Source organism: Anser brachyrhynchus, assembly GCF_964034855.1.
Source record: "Anser brachyrhynchus genome assembly, chromosome: W".
Classification (NCBI taxonomy): domain Eukaryota; kingdom Metazoa; phylum Chordata; class Aves; order Anseriformes; family Anatidae; genus Anser; species Anser brachyrhynchus.
In genome coordinates this window covers 26,627,114-26,646,513 of record NC_137704.1, presented here as the reverse complement: position 1 = coordinate 26,646,513, position 19,400 = coordinate 26,627,114, and the positions used below count along the sequence as shown (strand labels likewise).

At 40.9% G+C, this 19,400-nt stretch overlaps 1 protein-coding gene across 1 annotated transcript; it reads left to right on the top strand.

The window, feature by feature from the left end:
* The first annotated feature begins 592 nt into the window (after nt 1-592).
* Nucleotides 593-16,469, top strand: TXNL1 (thioredoxin like 1). Its single transcript, XM_080572480.1, has 8 exons — nt 593-794; nt 2,137-2,233; nt 3,230-3,403; nt 6,868-6,990; nt 7,363-7,432; nt 8,046-8,218; nt 9,396-9,500; nt 16,212-16,469. The coding sequence occupies exons 1-8, from the start codon at nt 697-699 to the stop codon at nt 16,239-16,241; spliced, it is 870 nt and encodes a 289-aa protein (XP_080428606.1). The 5' UTR covers nt 593-696; the 3' UTR covers nt 16,242-16,469.
* The last annotated feature ends 2,931 nt before the right edge of the window (nt 16,470-19,400 follow it).

Sequence of the window (19,400 nt, the reverse complement as noted above, 5' to 3'; positions counted from 1 at the left end):
ACTTTATATCACAAGGTTAAGCAGGAAAACAGGAAAAATTACAGGATTGCTTTATCCTAGCTATTGTAAAAGGCTCGAGTGCGTTTTGCGTTACAGAAAATATTAAGCTTTCCTAAGGTGTAAGTAAAAATGCTGAACACAATCATTTTGTGACGTTAAACATGCCACTTTTTTTCACCAACACACATTAACGAGATGGCTCAGGCAGACCTCAGTGTGTGTAAATGCCTGACGGGGGTTACAACGTGTGTAAATGTGCAGTGCCCAGCAGCAGGATGAGCGCACTGGGCACAAACATGAGGATGGGGCACAGCGAGTTGTGGTGTCCTCATGCTCCACGCGTGCTGGCGGATGGGCCCCACAGGTACTGGCACCCACGGGTGCTGATGCCCCGGGGCCCAGGGGTGGTTTTGTGGCAGCTATGTGCGTTTCTTTGCGGATTTGTGCCCCTGGGGCTGGGGGCCCGCAGCCCAGCAGGTGCCGATGCCGGGGCGCTGAGCCCTATTGGCTCTGCCCCAAACCAAGATGGCCGCCCCCGCTTCGCGCCTGCCCCAAGCTAAAATGGCGGCGGCGCCTCCCGGCGGCCCCACCGGGCCGGGGCGGGGCGCGCGTGCGCGGTGCGTGCGGGGCGCGGTGCATGCCGGGCGCGCGGCGCGGCGTGACGCTGCAGATCGCGGTCCGGGGCCGCCGCCCGCCATGGGGGGCGTGAAGGCGATCGCCAACGACGCCGAGTTCCAGCCCGAGCTCAGCGCCGCCGGCTCCCGGCTCGCCGTCGTCAAGTTCACCATGCGGGGGTGAGTCCGGCCGGGCCGCGCGGGAGGCGGCCGGGGTCACCGAGCGCCGGGGGAGCCCGCCCGGGTCCGTGCTGCCGGTGCGCGGCGCCCCTCGGTCTCCTCAGGGCCCCGCTCGCGCTGCCTGCGCTCCGGCTCCGCCTCCCGGCCGTGCCCGGCGCCCCGGCGGCCGTCCCGTCCCGTCCCCAGAGCCGTGGGTGCAGCGCCGGGAGCGGCGCTGGGCACGGGAGGGCCCGGAGCCGGTGGCTGCGTGTCAGCGGGCGCTGCGGGGCGTGCCGGTGACACACCCGGCGCCCGGCCGCTGCCGCTTGGCGCCCCTTCGGTCAGTCGGCTTCACCCGCGGGTGGCGGGGAGCTCGCTCACACGCCTTGCACAACTGCCCGCGAAAACGTTTTGGCTACAGACGAGCTGTGGTGAGGTTAACGGCGTGGTGCGTCCCGTTTACGAACACCTGCAGGTCTGCCTTGCACAGCCGTGGATCCCTGTCCTCTCTCAGATGAGAATGAGAAGGGTGAAGCGGATCTTACTGGTGCTGGTTTTAAGCTGTGTGTGTCGGCAGACTTACACTGACACTGCAGGGCTCTCTGCTTTAGATATGTCACATGTTGGTATGCTGCTGTGGGAGTTTTCTGCTGTTTTGCCTTTTAATTGCTTCTTTCACAACAAGCAAAGTTGTAAGGATATTGCTTTGTCAGAATAGCTGTGTCTGTGCACTTTGTATATGCTAATAAAGCTATCATCATTAACAGATATGTATTTTCAACCAAGCTGATGGAGCTACGTTGGTGGTAACGTGCTACAGTTATAGTAAATGAAATTTATCACAGTAACAACTATGTGATTACTGCTAAGGCTTTAATATACCGTTATTGGTAAATATTTCAAGTCCCATGTAGAGACCTTACTTCTGTTACAGCTGGTAACGGGAATTGCTGGTACTAGTTTTCTATTAAGAGTATATTTTGCTGTATCAGGAAAAGCAGTTAAGTCTTTGCGCCCCCCCCCCCAAAAGTCCCTTTACTTAGGAGTATTTTACTCTGCAGCAAAAGGTGCTGGAGCTAAACAGATTAGATGGGAAATATGAAGTTCATTTTAATTAATAGGTGCAGCTAATCATGTGACATTGAAACTGTCTGAGGAAGTGGGAATTAACACTTCATGATGTGTTTCTAAATGTCATTCTTAATTGTATCACCAGGATTGCTCGCCATCTGTCAGCCAGGTAGGAAGGTTATTTTAAAATGTACCACGGATATAGTAAGAACGTGAACGCGCGAAGTCTGCGTAGGGCAGGTATCTTTAAAACAAAGCAAAACAATAATGGTTGAATTTTTTGTTTTTACAGATGTGGCCCTTGTTTAAGGATAGCCCCAGCATTCAATGCTTTGAGTAACAAATATCCCCAGGCAACTTTTTTGGAAGTGGATGTGCATCAGTGCCAGGTTGGTACTCAAAAATTAATTTTCTTTAGTGAGAGGGAGAGAAGATAATAAAGTGAATGAGAAACTTGAAGGAAAGCTGTTCGGATGGTATACTAAGAGTATCCTTTCACGGGGTTGGTGAATGACAAGTAACTTATGCACAAAGATGTGAATGAACTATACTTTTATTTTGAAATGTATTCTTGCAAGTACCACTTTGTTACCCTTCATTTAAGCATTGTACAAGTGGTTTAACGGTTTCTGCTGCGTGTGCTGTTTAAATAATACAGCTTAAAATAAGAGAGAACACCAGTATGACTTAGGAAGAGCAAGTCTTTCCAAACAAATTCTGCGATAATTGCTGAATAAAATGACGAATATAATAAACCAGTGATGAGCTGCTGGTTGACTTAAGGGTTGTTAACAAAAATTAACAAGGGTATGTTGAAAGGAAATTTCTTGGGTTGCTGCAAATAGTAGTGGGAGAGAGATGAATGTAGATGTATCAACGCTTTGCAAATGGCACTTAATTGTGGAAAGCTTTGGGGAAGGTGCTGTGGGTACCTAACACATACATACAGGTGGAAATCAAAAGGAAGTCACCTTCTACAGTGGCAACTTCCAGGGTGTGCATGAATGTGCCTTGGGAAAGGGAAGTAATACAGGTGTAAAGAATGCTTGTGAAGTGTTAAATGAAGTAGTCTTCCACCTTCAAGAGTGAGCAAGTACTATGACTTTTGTGGCTTACCAAGAAATCTACTGACAACGTGAAATCCATTCAAAGACCACCCAAATGTATGAAGGATTAGGAAGATCTGAAGAACTTAAATGAATTTAAAATGGTTGCTCAAGTTGGAGATGTTTGTAAAATAACAAACACGGTTTGTGATTTTGGGGAGCTAATGTAACTTGGTTAATATGTGGCATGTACGTTGTCATCTAGGTGAAAACAAGGCTTCTGTCTGATATTGGTAACGGGCTGTGAGGTAACACTTGTAACTAATTTATGCATTCTAGGGAACAGCTGCTACCAATAATATATCAGCAACACCGACATTTCTGTTTTTCCGAAACAAAGTGCGAATCGACCAATATCAAGGAGCAGATGCTGTAGGTTTAGAAGAAAAAATTAAGCAGCACCTGGAGAATGATCCTGGAAACAATGAAGACACAGATATTCCAAAAGGATATGTATGCATCTCTTAAAGTCTTTTTTAACACTTGCATAACTTGAACCTGTTGAAAATGTGTTCCTTTCTAAACATATTCTTGTCAAACAATGCTACTTTAGGCAGAACTACAGGCTTCCCGTAGCGTTAGAAAGATCACCTGTCTGGGTTTCCTTTTTCAGACAAAATTCAAAAAATTAACTGTACTTACTTAATATGTACATGTAACAGAATTGTAAAATGTTTCAAGAAAAATCCGTAAGCATAGCCCTCAGTGATTAAAATAATGAATTTCACGTTTTATGGTGAAGGCTTTGCTACAGCTGTGTATTCTTTTTCTTACCCCTTCTCAGACATCACAATCTGTTTTCCCAAAACGCTTTTCCAAGTGTAAAGTCTTCCGTGAAAAAATACATTGTTAGACATAGCTGTCAAAAACTTTGAAAAATCGCTCTAGCTGGTCCTTAAGAAGTATTGTTATTCACGTGTTGCTAGGTGGATTTGTTGTTTATGGATTTCCTTTTCTTGTGCACCTCCATTTCTTTAATCTTCTTTCTCATCTCTTTAAAAAGAAACAAAGAACTAAAACCCTTTGCTGGAGGAATTAAGCTTCATAACTTGGGCTATGTCCTGCTTTTATCAATTTGCTGTGAGAATGGGGTGCTTTTGGGAAGGTGTTGTTAGGTAAATGATATACTTTCTTTTGCCTGGTTGCTAATATCGCGAGACTGGATGGTACTACAAAATTTTTTTTAGAAATTCCTTTTTGTCTGTAAAAGAATGATGGATATAGACTATATAAATTAACAGATGTAATGGGAATATTTGGAAAAGATTGGTTTGTCTTCTCTGAGTGGCATACAAGAACTACTTCTTGTGTTAAGCATTAAAAGAAGTTGTATTCAGCATATTTCGCTTCTGTAGGGGTACTACATACAACTGCAGTAATCACTGATCAGCTTTCATAGATAATGTAAACTCATTATTCACAAGTTAAAAAGAAAAGTGAACACTTGTAAATATATATTCTCAAGCTAAATATTTTTTAAATGTGGCATCTAAATAACACAAGGAAAACCTTATTTTTTTCTATGAATTTAAAAATCTGTATTTTTGAGTGGATTTTTATCATTGCAAGATTTGTATGTGTCTTGTAGAAAAATCAAAATCTCCCAATAACAGAACAACCCCCTAGAAATATTTGGTGCTCTCAGGAAATTATTTTCACCATGTTCGGTGTGCTTTCCTGTTACCTCAAGGCAATTGTGTGTTTCAAATCACAAGCCTGTCTGACAGCTGTACTACCAAACACATGTAAATGAGAACTGTAATGTGACAAAACACTTTCCTAGAGCTGTCATCTTAGGTGGTGTTCTCCGAGCAATCCTCGGTGTAAGGTTACTCCTTGAATGAGGTTGTCTATTGTTCTGCCAGGAGTGTCAACCCAGTTAGGTGAAATACAATATGCCACATTGCTGAACTGCGACGTGTGACTTAGTTGTGCGCTAGTTCTGTAGCGTGCACGTTACTTCGCATTAGCAAATCTAATACACCCAACTTAGCTGTGATGAGTATCTGTAGAAGTCAAAATGATGTTAAATGCAAAGCCAGGTTTCTTTGGAGGTTAACTATTTGAAATTCATAGCTAGCCATGTCCTATCAGGCATGGGAGAAGGATGCAAATCCAGCTGAATATTTCTCATTTAAGAAGCTTCAAGGGCACAGGTCGCTCGAATTTCTAGCAGTTCAGCTACTTGTTAGCTGTTCCGCAGTATGCATTGCACTTCACTTTATATGTGAACACTCACATCTATAATTACTGTGAAATCCTGCGTAGAGGTATTGGAATGTCAAAGGACAAAGGTTCAGCTTGTTAGATTTCAGCCCAAGACACACTGAAAATCATTCAAGTAGCAAGAGCAGATATGTGAGGTTGGCATGTATCTCCAAAGTTATATTTGTTTTGAGATGGAGATGCCATCTTCTATTAAAAGTTAATCTTGTTAGAAGATGTTAATTCATCGGGGTAAGACACTGAGAACGTTCAGGACTATACGAGCCAAGCAGGAATTCTGTTCGACTTACTAGCAGTAGGCTGGAATGCAGTTTCAGAATATACTTAACCCAGACTGGACTGCCAGCTGCTCCAGGAATGCATCCTTCTCCTCTTGCACAGCTGCGTGCCTCCTTTCTTACCTCGTGTCTACTGAGTATGCAGGATGCGAGCTAAGTCTTCGTTGGGATGTTGCAGGCAGGCAGAGGGGACCTGGAAGGGGAAAGGCAGGCAGGTGATTTTTTGTTTGCTTTGTTTGGAATAGCATAGTTTCTGGTGTTAAGGGAAATGGGATACCAGCAGTGATTTGTATTTTCTCAGCAGCCTGTGTTTGGATTTAGTTTATATCATGAAGCTATAGCCTGAGTAGTAACATGCAGTAACTTTTAAAGCTAATGTGTAGGGCTTTCATCACGAGTGGTATGTTATTCTTTGGGACCTCATATATGTCGGTAAGAAGGGTATTTTAGGTTGCCATGCCAAAAGTTCCTATAGGCTTTGTCTCGAGTTTTCTCTGACTGTATGCTGATTGTGATCTCAAATTTGTACTGTTGTGGTATGAGATGTTGATACCATATCTTCAGGCCTTAAGATAACAAAACACTTGATTTTTATATTTTTTTTTAACGTGGCTTACTGTGCTTCAATTGCACTTGGGTTAGTTTAGCTGTATGCAAAATCTCTTGGGAATTGGTTCAGGCTATTCTGCCAGTGCAATAATAAAACCTTTTAAATGGCTGAAGCTTGCAGCACGCGTAGCATTTGCTTTAGTCTGGCAGTGCGTGTATGTTGAAACTTCTGGTTGGACCCTTTACAAAAGAGCTCTGCTGTAAAGCAAACTGGTTCATGGTGAATTGGGCGGTTTCTGCTTTCTGTTGTTCTGCACTTTTACCAAAGTATACGGGGAAGGGAGTGGGAACCAGTTTCATGAAGTTGATTTGTATATGATGCTGAGAAAGAGGAGGAAAATAAGAGTAGCTTTGCACATAAAGCCTGGTAACAACTATAGTTGCAGAAGAAATTAAGAGATGACCTCTGAACTATTTTGGATGGGAAAGCCATTTCTGTTTTATCTGTTAAGTTAATCATAGCTCCGGTCTAATGTCAGTTTGTATTTGTAGCCAGGTGAAGTTAATCAAAAATGTATCTGAAAAATTCTCCCTGTGCCCAATTGCTTATTCTCAATATGGTAAACTTGTGTTCCAGGGGGGTGGTACTTCGAGTGGGAAAACACTGAATTCTGAACAGGATACATCTGAGTACTACAACATTTTTATCTTTTTATGTTTTAAAAAAAAAAAAGCCCTGAGGTTTTCTGGGTTCCCTTTTTTAATGTGTTGAATGAGGAATTTCATTCATTCCAGTGTCTGCTAATCTCAGATAAATTCACGGCAGATTTACGCACTCAGTAATGCTCTTCTTTTTCCTTTCAGATGGATTTAATGCCATTTATCAATAAAGCCGGCTGTGAATGTCTTAATGAAAGCGACGAGCATGGATTTGATAATTGTTTACGTAAAGACTCTACCTACTTGGAATCAGACTGCGATGAGCAGGTACAGTAGATATTTTCCTTAAGTGAGATGTTTTCAATGATGTCTGGTCTGCAAGCATTTTTTGAAGATCTTGATTGCTTGATATCCCTATAGCGGTATAAGGAAGAGTGGGATACGGTAGGTGGATGGAAGCAAAACTGGTATACAGAGGTCACTGTAGCATTGCCAGTTTTCTATCCATTTGTGGGAAAAATTCCAAGCAGACTGGCATTTACTGGTGACTAGTGGCAGACTAGTGCATGTGTGGAATATAGAGAATGTAAGTACTTGATTTTAAATTAAAAGCTCAGACTTGCTTCTAGTTAATTGTTGTGCTATGTTTGTTTATAAGGATGAAGAAAACGGTATTTAACAAAATTTTCTCTTCCACAGCTGCTTATTACTGTAGCTTTTAGTCAACCAGTCAAACTTTATTCTATGAAACTTCAGGGGCCAGATAATGGTGAGTGAAGTGTCTGTTTAATCATATCCTTAGAATCTAAGCTTTACATGTGTTTAGCTTAAATGTCAAAACAATGATGCTTGTCCCTAGAACCTCTTACATTCTGTGAATCCCATAGCAGCTTCAGTAAATTTGGTGTAAATAAATAACTTAACAGATTGATCTCACAGTAATATTATTCTGTTGCCATGCATTGGTATTTGATATGACACAAGTATAAATATTTACTGTATTTTGACATGCTATAAGGAGAACCTACATTCTATTCAAGAATTAAATGTAAGAGCTGTTTTAATTTTTATGCTAAGTTGATTTAAGTTATAAAACTACAGAAAATACTCAGGTATTACATCACACAAACCCAGTTATTTTCAGACATCTCATGGATTTCTTATGTGGAATTCTGGCACTGAAATGTAGGCAAGTAGTGCAGCTTCAGATGTCGTTTGGTATCAAGGGTGGTGGTGTAGGATTGGCAGATAAGATGCTAGAATTATTGAAGTCCCTGCCCTCCTTGAGCTGTACCTAGATGCTGTGATAAGCAAGGGCTTCTTCGGTAGCATTTTGAGAACACAGGTAAGGAACTGAATCCCAATTCCATGTTTTAACACAGGACAAGGTCCAAAGTATATAAAAATCTTTATCAACCTTCCTCGATCTATGGATTTTGAAGAAGCAGAGAGAAGTGAACCAACTCAAGCCCTGGAGCTGACACCAGATGATATTAAAGAAGATGGTATTATCCAGCTTCGCTATGTTAAATTTCAGAATGTTAACAGTGTAACTGTAAGTAAAGCTTCTGTTCTGAGCTCTGGGCAGGCTGAAAACTTAGTAGACTTTTCAAGCGCTGTGACATTTGTTGACTTGGCTGCAAATGTTCTTAGTTGCTCTCCACTGATCGCATACTGTATGTTAATTTCTGAAAGGGTTTCTGAAATTTAAGGTCAGGCAAGGCCGTATGCATGTGATGTCTCTGACCTCATATTTGTGATGAGGTTCACTTTCATCTCTTTGTGAGAGATTAAAAAAAGGGTAGATTTCGATATTACGAAGAACTATCTTCTAGTGGCGGTGTCCCTGCCCATGGCAGGGGAGTTGGAATTAGGTGATCTTTATGGTCCCTTCCATTCTGTGACCTAGTGTGCTGCAGAACACAACTTGTGTTTTACTAACACGCCTTCTTGAAAGGCATCTTGTCTTCGTTTGGAGAGTTTAGGAGGTAAGAAATCCAGTTCATCAGTAGCCTGATTGCGAAAATGACAGACTTGCAAGTATCAAGTGAAGTGCTTACGATACGCTAAAACCCAATACCCCGTCCTCATAAGTGTTCTTAAATGCTCTAATCAAACCACCTTTGTCTTTTAATGAGCTCTCTAACCTTCTTGCTGTAAAAGACTTTCCATGAATTCCACGTAAGGTTTTTGTGACTCTTAAATGCAGGTGCAGTTTTTCCTCTTTCATTTTAAGTGTGGGTTTTAGTGCAATATGCATCGTGACAAAACTGATGCTGGAATTGCATTCTTCTTGACACCATTACCCTGGGTCTGCATTAGCCCCGTTTCCTGCAGTATTGTGTTGAACTGCTCCTCCCATGTAACCCCTGAAATTCTATTCTAAGGAAATGCTTTTCATGGTCTGAGTTCTGTGTTTGCAAGTTATGGTCTCATAGCTGACTGAACATTTCAGTACATTTCAGTTGCTGAGTGCAGTCTCAGATTGGAAGTGGAAGCTAGAAATATCCAAGCTCCGTGGGTTTTTAAACAAACTGCTGGGATAATAATAGCATTCGTTATAATCATTATTTGAAATAAGAGGACAGAAGCTTCTCTAGAGGGTAACAAGGCCTTTATAATTGGAAGAAGTGTTTACTGGGTTGGTTCAAAAATCTTGGGAGGCTAACATTTTATGTATGAATTCAGGGATGGACTGTTTACCTTCGCTCTTGTGTTTTGGATTTTTTTAGTTGTTTGTCCAATCCAATCATGGCGATGAAGAGACAACAAGAATTACATACTTCACGTTTATTGGAACTCCAGTCCAAGCAACAAATATGAATGACTTCAAGCGAGTGAGTCTTCTTTCTTAAAAGCACTTATGAATGTTTTAAATGTTCTCAAAAATGTTGACTGAACAAATACACTTGGTGGTTGTTATAATTCCACGACTTAAGGTAGATACGGCATCCCAAACAAAACAACAACACATGTAGCTTTATCTTACAGATACTGATCATTGGTCTTACCTATAAGTTCTTGTTCATCACCTTTGTAAAAACAAACAACAACCAAAAAAAACAAACCACAACACAAATAGGGGTAAGAATGTATACACCTACTATTTAAAACATGAGGGACTTTCAAATGACGTGTACTATAGGCAATGTTTCTTAACAGCTGTGAGTTTTATGCCTTGATTTAGAAACGTGTATTCTGATGGTGTTCAGGAAGTAGAGAAGCAAGCCTGCGTATGAAATAAAGACTCCTTGTGATTGATTGGACTTCTGCTTTGGTGAAGGATTTTATGGATTTTATCCAATGGGCAGTGTTATGTAAAATTCAGATCTAAAAAAGATTTTGGTCACAAAGTGACCATTACTTTAAACATATCTGCTCTTTTTAAAGCTAAAGGAAGAAATAAACAACTCGTTAGGCTGTGACTTTAGACCCATGAGTGCTGAACAATAAGGCATGCTCGAAGTTTTTGATTTTTTTGAGAATGTGAAATGGGTTTGAAAGTATTAAAACTTTAAAGCTACTTACGTTTTTTTCTTCGAAATTTAATGTCTTTTTAAAGTAAGCTAGTAAACTGCTTTAAAACTTGTCTTGTTTAGAAAGACATTTGCTGTTGTAACCCTGTCTACGAACTCATGTCTAGGTGACCAATAACACTGAAAGCACCGTGGAATTTATTATACAAACTGCCTATAACTTCAGAAGGCTAAAAATGCTAATGGTTGTCATACTTTGTATACTTCCAGTTTTTACTGTTAAAGATGATCTTAACTTTTACATTTAAAACTTAATAACTTCGCAAATAATAAAGTTAATAAGTTAACAGGCTTTGTTGTCTTTCACTGGAATGTGAAGTCATTGAAAAAGTTGCTCTAATATACTAAAATTAACTGGATATCTAATTTAGATGTTTCTAATGGAGCACTTCTGGTTCATCCAATACAAGAAATAGGTTACTTCATTTAAAATCTGCTTCCATGGTTGAGGTTTTTTTGTACAGCTTCTTTTTTTTGCAATAACAGGGCATTACCCTGCAATGAATTGTGCCATTACTATTTAACATAACACGAATAATCTGTGTTACTTCTCCGGTACTTTTGGGAAGAGGATAGCACCCTTACACTGATATTTTCGGTATTTGGTCTTTGTCTCAGTTTCATTTCTGTGTAAACTCTGTAAATTAGTTTTGCTTTCTAAAGTACTGAAAGTTTATTTTCAAACAAGTGCACTCTTTAAACCTGACCATCTGATTGTTCAGATAGTGATTTGATTTTTTTGGTAATTGATGATACATCGAGGGTACAAGCTGCTCTGGGAGAGGTTTTGTCTTGATATAAGAGTTTGGTTTTTTTAAGCGAGAACAATTAATCACTGGAACAACTGCTCCAGGGGTGTGGTGGAAACCCCCTTCCTTACTGGAGGTTTTCAAGATGCGATTGGACAGGGTGCTAGATAATCTCATCTAAGCACGCTTTTCCCATGAAGGCTTGAAGTTGGTGATCTCACGAGGTCCCTTCCAGCCTGGGCTGGCTTATGGTTCTAAGTATACCCACAACCCCATAAAGATGTTTAAAGTAGCGTGGGTCTCATCTGTGCACTGTACTTAGCGGGGATTTGTCAGTCTCTCTCAGTTCTAGATGCAGCGTAGATGCTTGGAAGCTGCTATGTAGCCAGCTAAATGCCATGTTAGTTAAAATTTTGGTTTCATTGTAGTTCACCATTGAATATGTTTGCACTATCAGGGGAGATGTGATCTGTGACTTCTATTTAACTGGAAGGGGAGGGGAGCACAGACCCACAAGAGGTAGATCTCCCTTACACCTTACAGGTGTGGTACTGCTCACTGCTAACATCAGCACGTTAAGGAGCTGGTCAGAACTGCCATACATAGAAGAGCTTGCTTTGTTAGGCTGTGAGGTAGCTAATCCTCTCAGTCCTATTTTGCTTCCTGAACATGTAGTTTTAATATTAGGCTGTTAAAATATTTTATCATACTAAATGGGATGTGTAGTCTGTCAGTTACAGAGCTCTTAGGAATTCTAACTTTTGTTTCCTCTCTTCCAGTGATCCTGTCAGCTATGAAACCTTAATATAGTGTTGGGCATTAATTATATTTAGGCATGTAGATTAACTGGGAAACCTTATTTTTCTTTTCATCTCCTTCAGTAGTTACCCACCCTACTCCTCACTGCTCTCAACTATCTGACTTCCTTCTCTCAGTCTGTCTGTACTGTTTATATTTCTCTTCTAGTTATGATAGAAGTAGTATTGCAGCATGATTAACAAGATGGGGGGAGTGCTTTTTTCCCTATATTTTGAGAAGTGTTTGTAAGAATCAGTAAAATGTTATTTGAAGGGCTGCAATTAAAAAGTAGGCATGAGTGTGATTCCGGTTACGGTTTTTATGATTCATCATGTTGCTGCTCAGATGATTGTAGTAGATACGTACAATTTCAAAATCTAAAACAAAACACAAAACATCGGTTTCAATGACTTCTGCTGAGGAGCAGGCAGATGTATTTTGATACCCAGTTGCAGTGGGATGTGAACGAACGCTCAGTTGTAGCAGCTCCTTGCTCAGCAGATAGTTATTAAGATGCATAACTGAAGCACCCATGCCCTTCAGACAGCCGAGAAAAACTTGTGTTGGCTTGTGGTGCTCTGCTAACACCAACAGGGCTGCAAGAAAAATCACCTCTTCTTGATCAGCAAGGCAGTTTGTGTTTAATATAAATGAGGTATTGTTTCCGGTATCTATACTGCCAAATGCAAAGCTGAAGCTCACCTACTGTGAGAAGCAGTACTGAGGAGTACGGAGCAGGTGAAGCTAAGCAGGCCCTTCATTAGGCATCTTGGCCTTAAGTTAGTTTTGACATACATGTAGTTAGCATTGGTGGATTTGCTAAGTAAGGTTAGATTAAAAAAAAGTTATTTCCAACTTGCTCTGGTATCTTGTGTGTATCCTGTGTGTATCCTGCTCCTTGCACAACTGAATTTTTAACCTCTGGGGAGGAGGGGAGTCTGGTGTGACAGGAAAGGGGAACATAATGGGGGGAAAAAAGTGTAGATCTTAACTGGGTTAAGCACAGGGAAGAGAAGGGAGAGAGCTGAGATTCTTTCCCCTGCTTAAACTAAGGGCGCCCAAACAGCAGAAGATTGAGATTAATATTCCCTTCCCATGCACATTTAACTTTCAGAAATAGTTTTTGAAAAGCACGCCTTAAAGGTATGCCTTTTGTAAAAGAACTGTCCTTAACACTAGAATTACTTGTGCTCTTGGCCGCACGTGGTCTGATTTAAGGCTTAATTTAAGCTATGCAAGCTACTATGGTAGAGACTGCATTTGAGATGTAGTAGCTTACACATGAAGTTTGCTTCCAAATTGGCTTCTCAGTCAAGCTAATTCGTGGGATAGACAGCTAAAGTGCTGAGTAAAGGTGCAGGTGCTGTGTCTTTGTAACTCTTGATTGATAGCTTAGTCTTAAATAGATTCCTGTGAATCAGGTGGTGAACCTGTAAACATTTTTTTAAGACAGTGCACCTTAATGTCAGTATAGTTCTTGTTCACTTGTGGTATTAAGGAACAAAACATTGCTGCTCAGTTTTGAGGCTGGGGGATATGCACAGGTGGTGGGATTTTTTTGGTCCCCTCCTGAATCAAGGCTTTCCAGAACTACTTATTTGCTCTCTATGTTGCTGCTGTTTTCCTTGTAACATTTTGTTTGTTTGTTTTTCAGCTTAACTTCCCAATTCTAAAGAACTAAAAATGCAGAAGAAATTAAAAAGTAATAATTGGTGTGGTCTCGCACTACTCCCTTCCTTGCTCCCTCTGCTCATCTAGCATCTCTTTCACCCTTTCCACAATCTCAGCACTGATGCAAGAGCCATCTCTGAGCCTTCTGCAGTCAGGAACAGACTTCTCTACCTTCTGACGCATCAACTCATCTTTTTCTTTTTTTTCCCTACCCAAATCTTATTTTAAGCGCTTCTCTTTTAGTCTTTCAAAACTTCCGTTCTTTTTATCCCAAACTTGACATTTTTAAAAGCATACCATGTAGTACTTTTACTTTTTTTTTCCTGTAACTCATTTTTCAGCCTGTATTGCGTTTTGTAAAAGCTGTTTGAAATGTAGTTTGTGAAATGCTGTAGCAAGACTTGACTTTCTTAATCTTAGTACAGCTTAGTGTTCTCTGGTGTGACCCTTCAGTAAGTAGTGTGCAAGTCAGCGAGGGCTGCCAAGTACCCGATACTGTCCCACGCTTGGCTCTAGGGAGCCTCCTGAAGGCAGACACAGTGAGGAGCTGGTGAGTGCTTGTACAAAGGTGGCCTGATCAGGGTGCTCCAACAGCAACAGACCAGTTGCTTGACCTTTATATATTGAAAACAAAACCACACATACACACAAACGCCCACTTCTGCTCCACAAGGCTCAGTGACAGAGTTTCCAGTTGTACTGTTTGTAATGGGCCATAGGTTTTTTTTTGTCACTGTCAGGCTGTGGGCTGGTGGTTAGGAAAACGGTATCAGAAAAGCCTGCTTCAAAACGTTCTCTTATTACATGGGAGTCACAGGCTGTGACCGGTATCTTAAAGTGCACTAGATGGCCACTGTTTCTGTCAACAGGAGGAGAATGGATCCGTTACGGATGAAAGAATAATGATGACTGTTTGATTTCAGTTTCCATGTCCATTTTCTTCTTGGGAAGGTGGAGTGGGATGGTCAGAAAATGGGTTTCTTTGACCTGCGATGACAAAATATCTATATCAGCATGATTAATTTTCACAGATAATACACATGGGCGAGTTGTCAATTTCAACTTCAGACTGGTATAGCAATATTTTTCATTGGAGTTACACACTTGCTAACATCTAATCTTTAATCTTTCAACTGCATTTTTTCTTTTTCTCTTTTTTTCTTTGCTTAATCTGTGTCTAAACACAGTTTGTCTTGGAAACACAAAGAATAAATACTGCTTCTTGACAAGTTTAACTTTTTTTTTAACTTGATTAATTGGATCTTAATGTTAGTGATTGGTTTTCTGATTTTTTTCCTTTTTTCTTCATGTTGTCAAGTGGAATTTTCCTTAATCATTAAGCTGAATTTACAGCTTGGTGATATGTTCCTGGTCAAAGGTTCCTTGAAGGTGAAAGGGGTCTTTAAAAGGGTTTTTCGTAGATCTCAGTTACCTTGTGATGGTGACAACTCAGCTCACCAAAAGAATAGTTTACCACTGCCCCCCCCCCCCCCCCCCCCCCCCCCCCCCAAAAAAAAAGTCTTCCTCCAAGAAGTGGAGGGGGGAAAAAAAGGGGAAGGATCAGAATAATTTCAGTGAGTCCATGAGAATTCTCTAGTTCAGAGCTGTGGGTATATTGTTTTTTGTCTGTTATGGGCCATGTCCCACAGCTCTGCATTTCACTATTGATTGTATGAATCTCTTGTGGTATATTGTCACCTGATTGCAGAGGTAATTAATCCTTACCATATTTGCTATATGAGTCAGAGTGCAGAAAAGGTTTTACTCCTTAGTTTTGAGCGTTAGTAATTGGAAATTGTATATTCCATTAATGTAGATCCTCAACCCTCTGTTCGTGCTTTTCCTGACAAGGCTTTGTCAGATCTGTAAGTGCTGCTTTGGTTAGATGGAAATGAGTTGGGAATTGTTGCCTTGCCCAAGGTCTCTTGCAGTTAAGGCCACCTTTTAAGATTTATTATCTTTTTATTTTGTTTGACTTATAAATGGGTATTTTCTAGGGTCTGCAAGAGCACTGGAACTAATCTGAATCTTTTCAGAAAAGTGCCTAGAATCACATTGTTTTCTGCTCTTGGGATCTTGCGTTCAGTTATGTTAACGAAGGGGACCGAAAACCCTTCCGTTACGAACTGTGCGAACTGTAAGCTTGCACGGCAGTACGTAGAGTGCTGGTCTTGCACTTGCTGTTGGCTGCCAAAGTCTGGTGGCAGTGGTAATCTTTTCTGAAATGAGAAGTCCTGAGATGACTCTGATTCCTGGTGGAGTTTGCAGAATTGGAGATTAGCAGTTGCCCCGGTAAGGAGTAATGTTTTGACAAAGACTGAAAATCAGATGCCTTCCAGATTTCTCTTCAGGTTTGAACTGCATTATAAGGTAAATGTTCTCAGTGAAGTACGTACTAAGGATGCCAAGGGAAATGAACAAACTTACTTTCATGGGAGCACCCAGTGGTTCTCTTTTTGCTGTATTATTTTATATAGCATATTAAGGCTGAATGCTTGGTATATAACATCGTTAAACGTGGTCTGTTATGTTGCAGTTACTGTCTTCTAACTCTTCTCAAGTGAGACCAGTGTTTTGCTATTTTTATTAATACTAAAGATAAGTTTCTTGTGTCTTGCGTCCCTCTTAGTTCTTTAGAGGGATTCATAGCTTCTGCAAGTGCTACAATGCATGCTTAAATGCACTAATTTAGTTGAAAATGTTGCATTTGTTTTATTTTGATGCTAATAAAAAAAATGGAGACACCTCTTTGGTTAAATGTTCATTGTTTCTTTCTGTTGTTTTCTCTTATCAGGTAGTTGGCAAAAAAGGAGAGAGCCACTAGGATGCGCGAGACACTGGAAAGCCTTATTGCAATCAAATGAGATCTTCACTTTTACCTACTACTCCTGGATAATTGCTTGACCATAGCCAGAGACTGTCAATCTGTTTCATTTAATGCCATTACCAATAAATCATTGCTTTTGTTGAGATGGAGTTTCACTAGTGTGTTTCTGTTGTAATCCTCATACATGTATTTGTAAATAAAATTCATTACTTTTGCCAAGTTTAATTTTGTCATTCTGGTAACTGTGGCTCTTCCTGTGTTTGTTCCATTTTAAACTTAAAAACTGGACTGGCTTATCTTTAGAAACAGAAGACATAATGTAGCTTGCACTTGTTTAGAGAGTTTAAAATGTTAAATATAAGTAAAATACAGATGGCTTGTTCACAGGCTATCTAAAAAGAAAAAGAGCTACTCTGGTATGAGACTGAAGGAGCTTAGGATCGTTGTTTGCACAAAATGCAGGTATTTCTCAGACAGGAATAACTTCACCTGTTCTGAAAACTTCCATTTCCCTTCCCGCCTCAAAAAAGCATAGGATCAAAACTCGCAGATTTGTCACAAACGGCGTGCTGGTACAAGCTGTTTGGCACAGAATTCTCGAGTGTTTTGAAATTGTTGTTCTGTTTTATTTTTTAATATTAGAAAATACTGACCTTGTTTCACAGGCAGACTCTCACAAGCTGTGCAGTTACAGGGATAAATACAGTTGTGCACCCCACCTGAACCTGAATTTCTTACTGCTTTTATTGGGCATTTTTCCCATCTCTGGATCTTGATAAGGAAATGTTTATTGCAAATATCAATTTTGCATCTTAATTGGAATTCCTGTACTACTTTAGTAAATTTTCTTGGAAGCATGCCTTAAGTAATTTTAATAAATCGGGCATTGATCAGCACCATATACATATAATACTGTATAAATTCCCAGTCAAACATGCTAAGTGTTTTAATTGGCACAATTAATTTCTTTGTAAAGTTAAATTTGTTACATTTCTAATTACCATAAACCCCACTAAAGCTTAAATCCTGTCCTAATTGGCATTCCTTCCTTGAACACAGTAGGGTGGTTTTTTTCTGGCTTGGGAGATTTATATGTTAATACCAAGTTAACTTTCTGTTAGCATAGATATTTTCTCCAAACGAAATTAGGGATTGTATAGAAAAACATTCCTTGTGAGGCACTTTTTTTTAAATAAAATCTGTATCACTGCATAGTCCCGGATACTCATCTACCTGCGTTATATTTACTGGCATGTGACGATGACTTGGTTTCTTTCATACTTCCTTAATGTTTTGCTTCAGTGGAGGATGTAAGGCATGTAACACACTGTATATAGAATATAAAATCATTTTAAAATATAATTGAGGGCAATATGAGTAACTGTTCCTGTTTATAATTTTGTACACTAATTACCTTTTGGGTTATTGTTTAAGTGCCTCATCTTAAGTATTGCTTACCTCATAATATTTATACCTGAGAGATTTGATAACCTAGTGATTCTCATCTTTGTAAGAGATTAGTCAAATTTATATTGTTATGCGACTCTTCTGTGATTTCGTTGGTTGCATGGTGCATACCTTCCACAATGATACCATGTGAATAGATGAAATAAATGTTCAGAGGTAACTGTTCATTGTTTCACTTAATGGAAGAGCGGGCAGGATTCTGCAAAAGGAGCTTGAATCGTAACTTTGGGTTTGTGTTTTTAATACTGGCCTTTGAGTGAAGTTATCCTTAAACAGTGTTCCTGGCTGCACCTGTGTCTTGCAGGGTGCGTGTGTGCCATGCAGCTGTTTGGCCTGTGTTTTGGGATCATTCCAGGATGGGAGAAGTCCTGCTGTCAACTTGATCTGTTTTGTACCTGCCTAGAAGGGAACCCGTAGTGCTTGCTCTTCAAATCATGCAAAGGCGGTGCTAATTAATAGGCAGCTGTAGCTAACCCGAGAGAGGGATCGCCACCATTCCCTGTCTTTAGGTTAAGTTGGTTCCCTCTGCAATTCGCTGCTTCCTGTACCTTAAGACTGCATTCCTTTGGGGTGGGGAGGTGAAACAAGCCGTTGTATCACTCCAGATCTTACTGAGGTAGGTGGTGGGTGCACAAAACTAAGTGCTTTGGTGTGCGAGCTGTGGCCTAGCTTTGCAGCATGCTGGCCTCCTTGGCTCCCTACAGCCAGCCCAGCACTCTGTCGATGCTTCTAGCAAACCCTGATCTGGTGAATTTCCACTAAAATACTGCCTTTGGTAAAAATAAAATAAAAAATGTGGGTGGGCATATATTTTACAGCAGAAGTCTGAGCGCAGCTGTTAAAAATGGTTTAGGTGGGACCTTCCCCTGCTTCCCTCAGGGCTGGGAAGCTGGTCCTGGGCAGCTCTTTCAGCTGTAGCTTTGCTGAGCACCCAAAGGCCCGACAGGTCAACCGGCCGAGGGCTTCCCAAGGGGGGTCATGGCTGGGATACGGGGCTGGGAGCTCCTCGGTGGGGCTGGGAGGCTCGGCAGGGGCTGAATTGCCAGCAGATACTGTACGCCGGGAGCCTTTGATGCAGGCTTGTCTTGTCTTATCCTTTATTATGCTCGTGTGTTGAGATTACTAAGCACGCATTACCAGAAAGCTGCCGGACTTGATCTAAAGGCTGCTAGAGAGAGCAAATACAGCACTAGGGAAGCTGTTTATTTTCATGTTGATAGGCCTCAATGTTTATATTTCTGATAAGAGTTTAAGTTATTAAAAGACTAACCTCTAAATATCACTTGGTTTCTAAATTAATGGAGCAAGTATAAAAAGTAATAATGGTTAGAAGCTAGAGCCTTTCAGAAGTGCTTGTGGTCAAGGAGGTACATCGTTAATCTGCCTGATCCCTTCACAACGTCGCGTTGAGGGAGCGTTGCTTCTCTCCTCCTCTCACGTTCACGTTTAGTTGAAGGCTCTTGTAATGTTTTCTAGGCAACAGGAGACCCGAATTTGTGGTGCGGTGCGTCCCCTCGTCGCGGTGAGGAGGAATTCAAGAGTGTTGCTGGGAGTGATAAAGAAATAAATCTGCAGAGGCTCCTGCCTGGTGTTTCGGCCTGTTTCAGGCCTCTTTCTGCATGCGCCCCCTGCTCCGTGGGTACGGCTGGCTTTTGGTTTTGGCTGCCTGAAGAAGGATCTTGCTGGAAT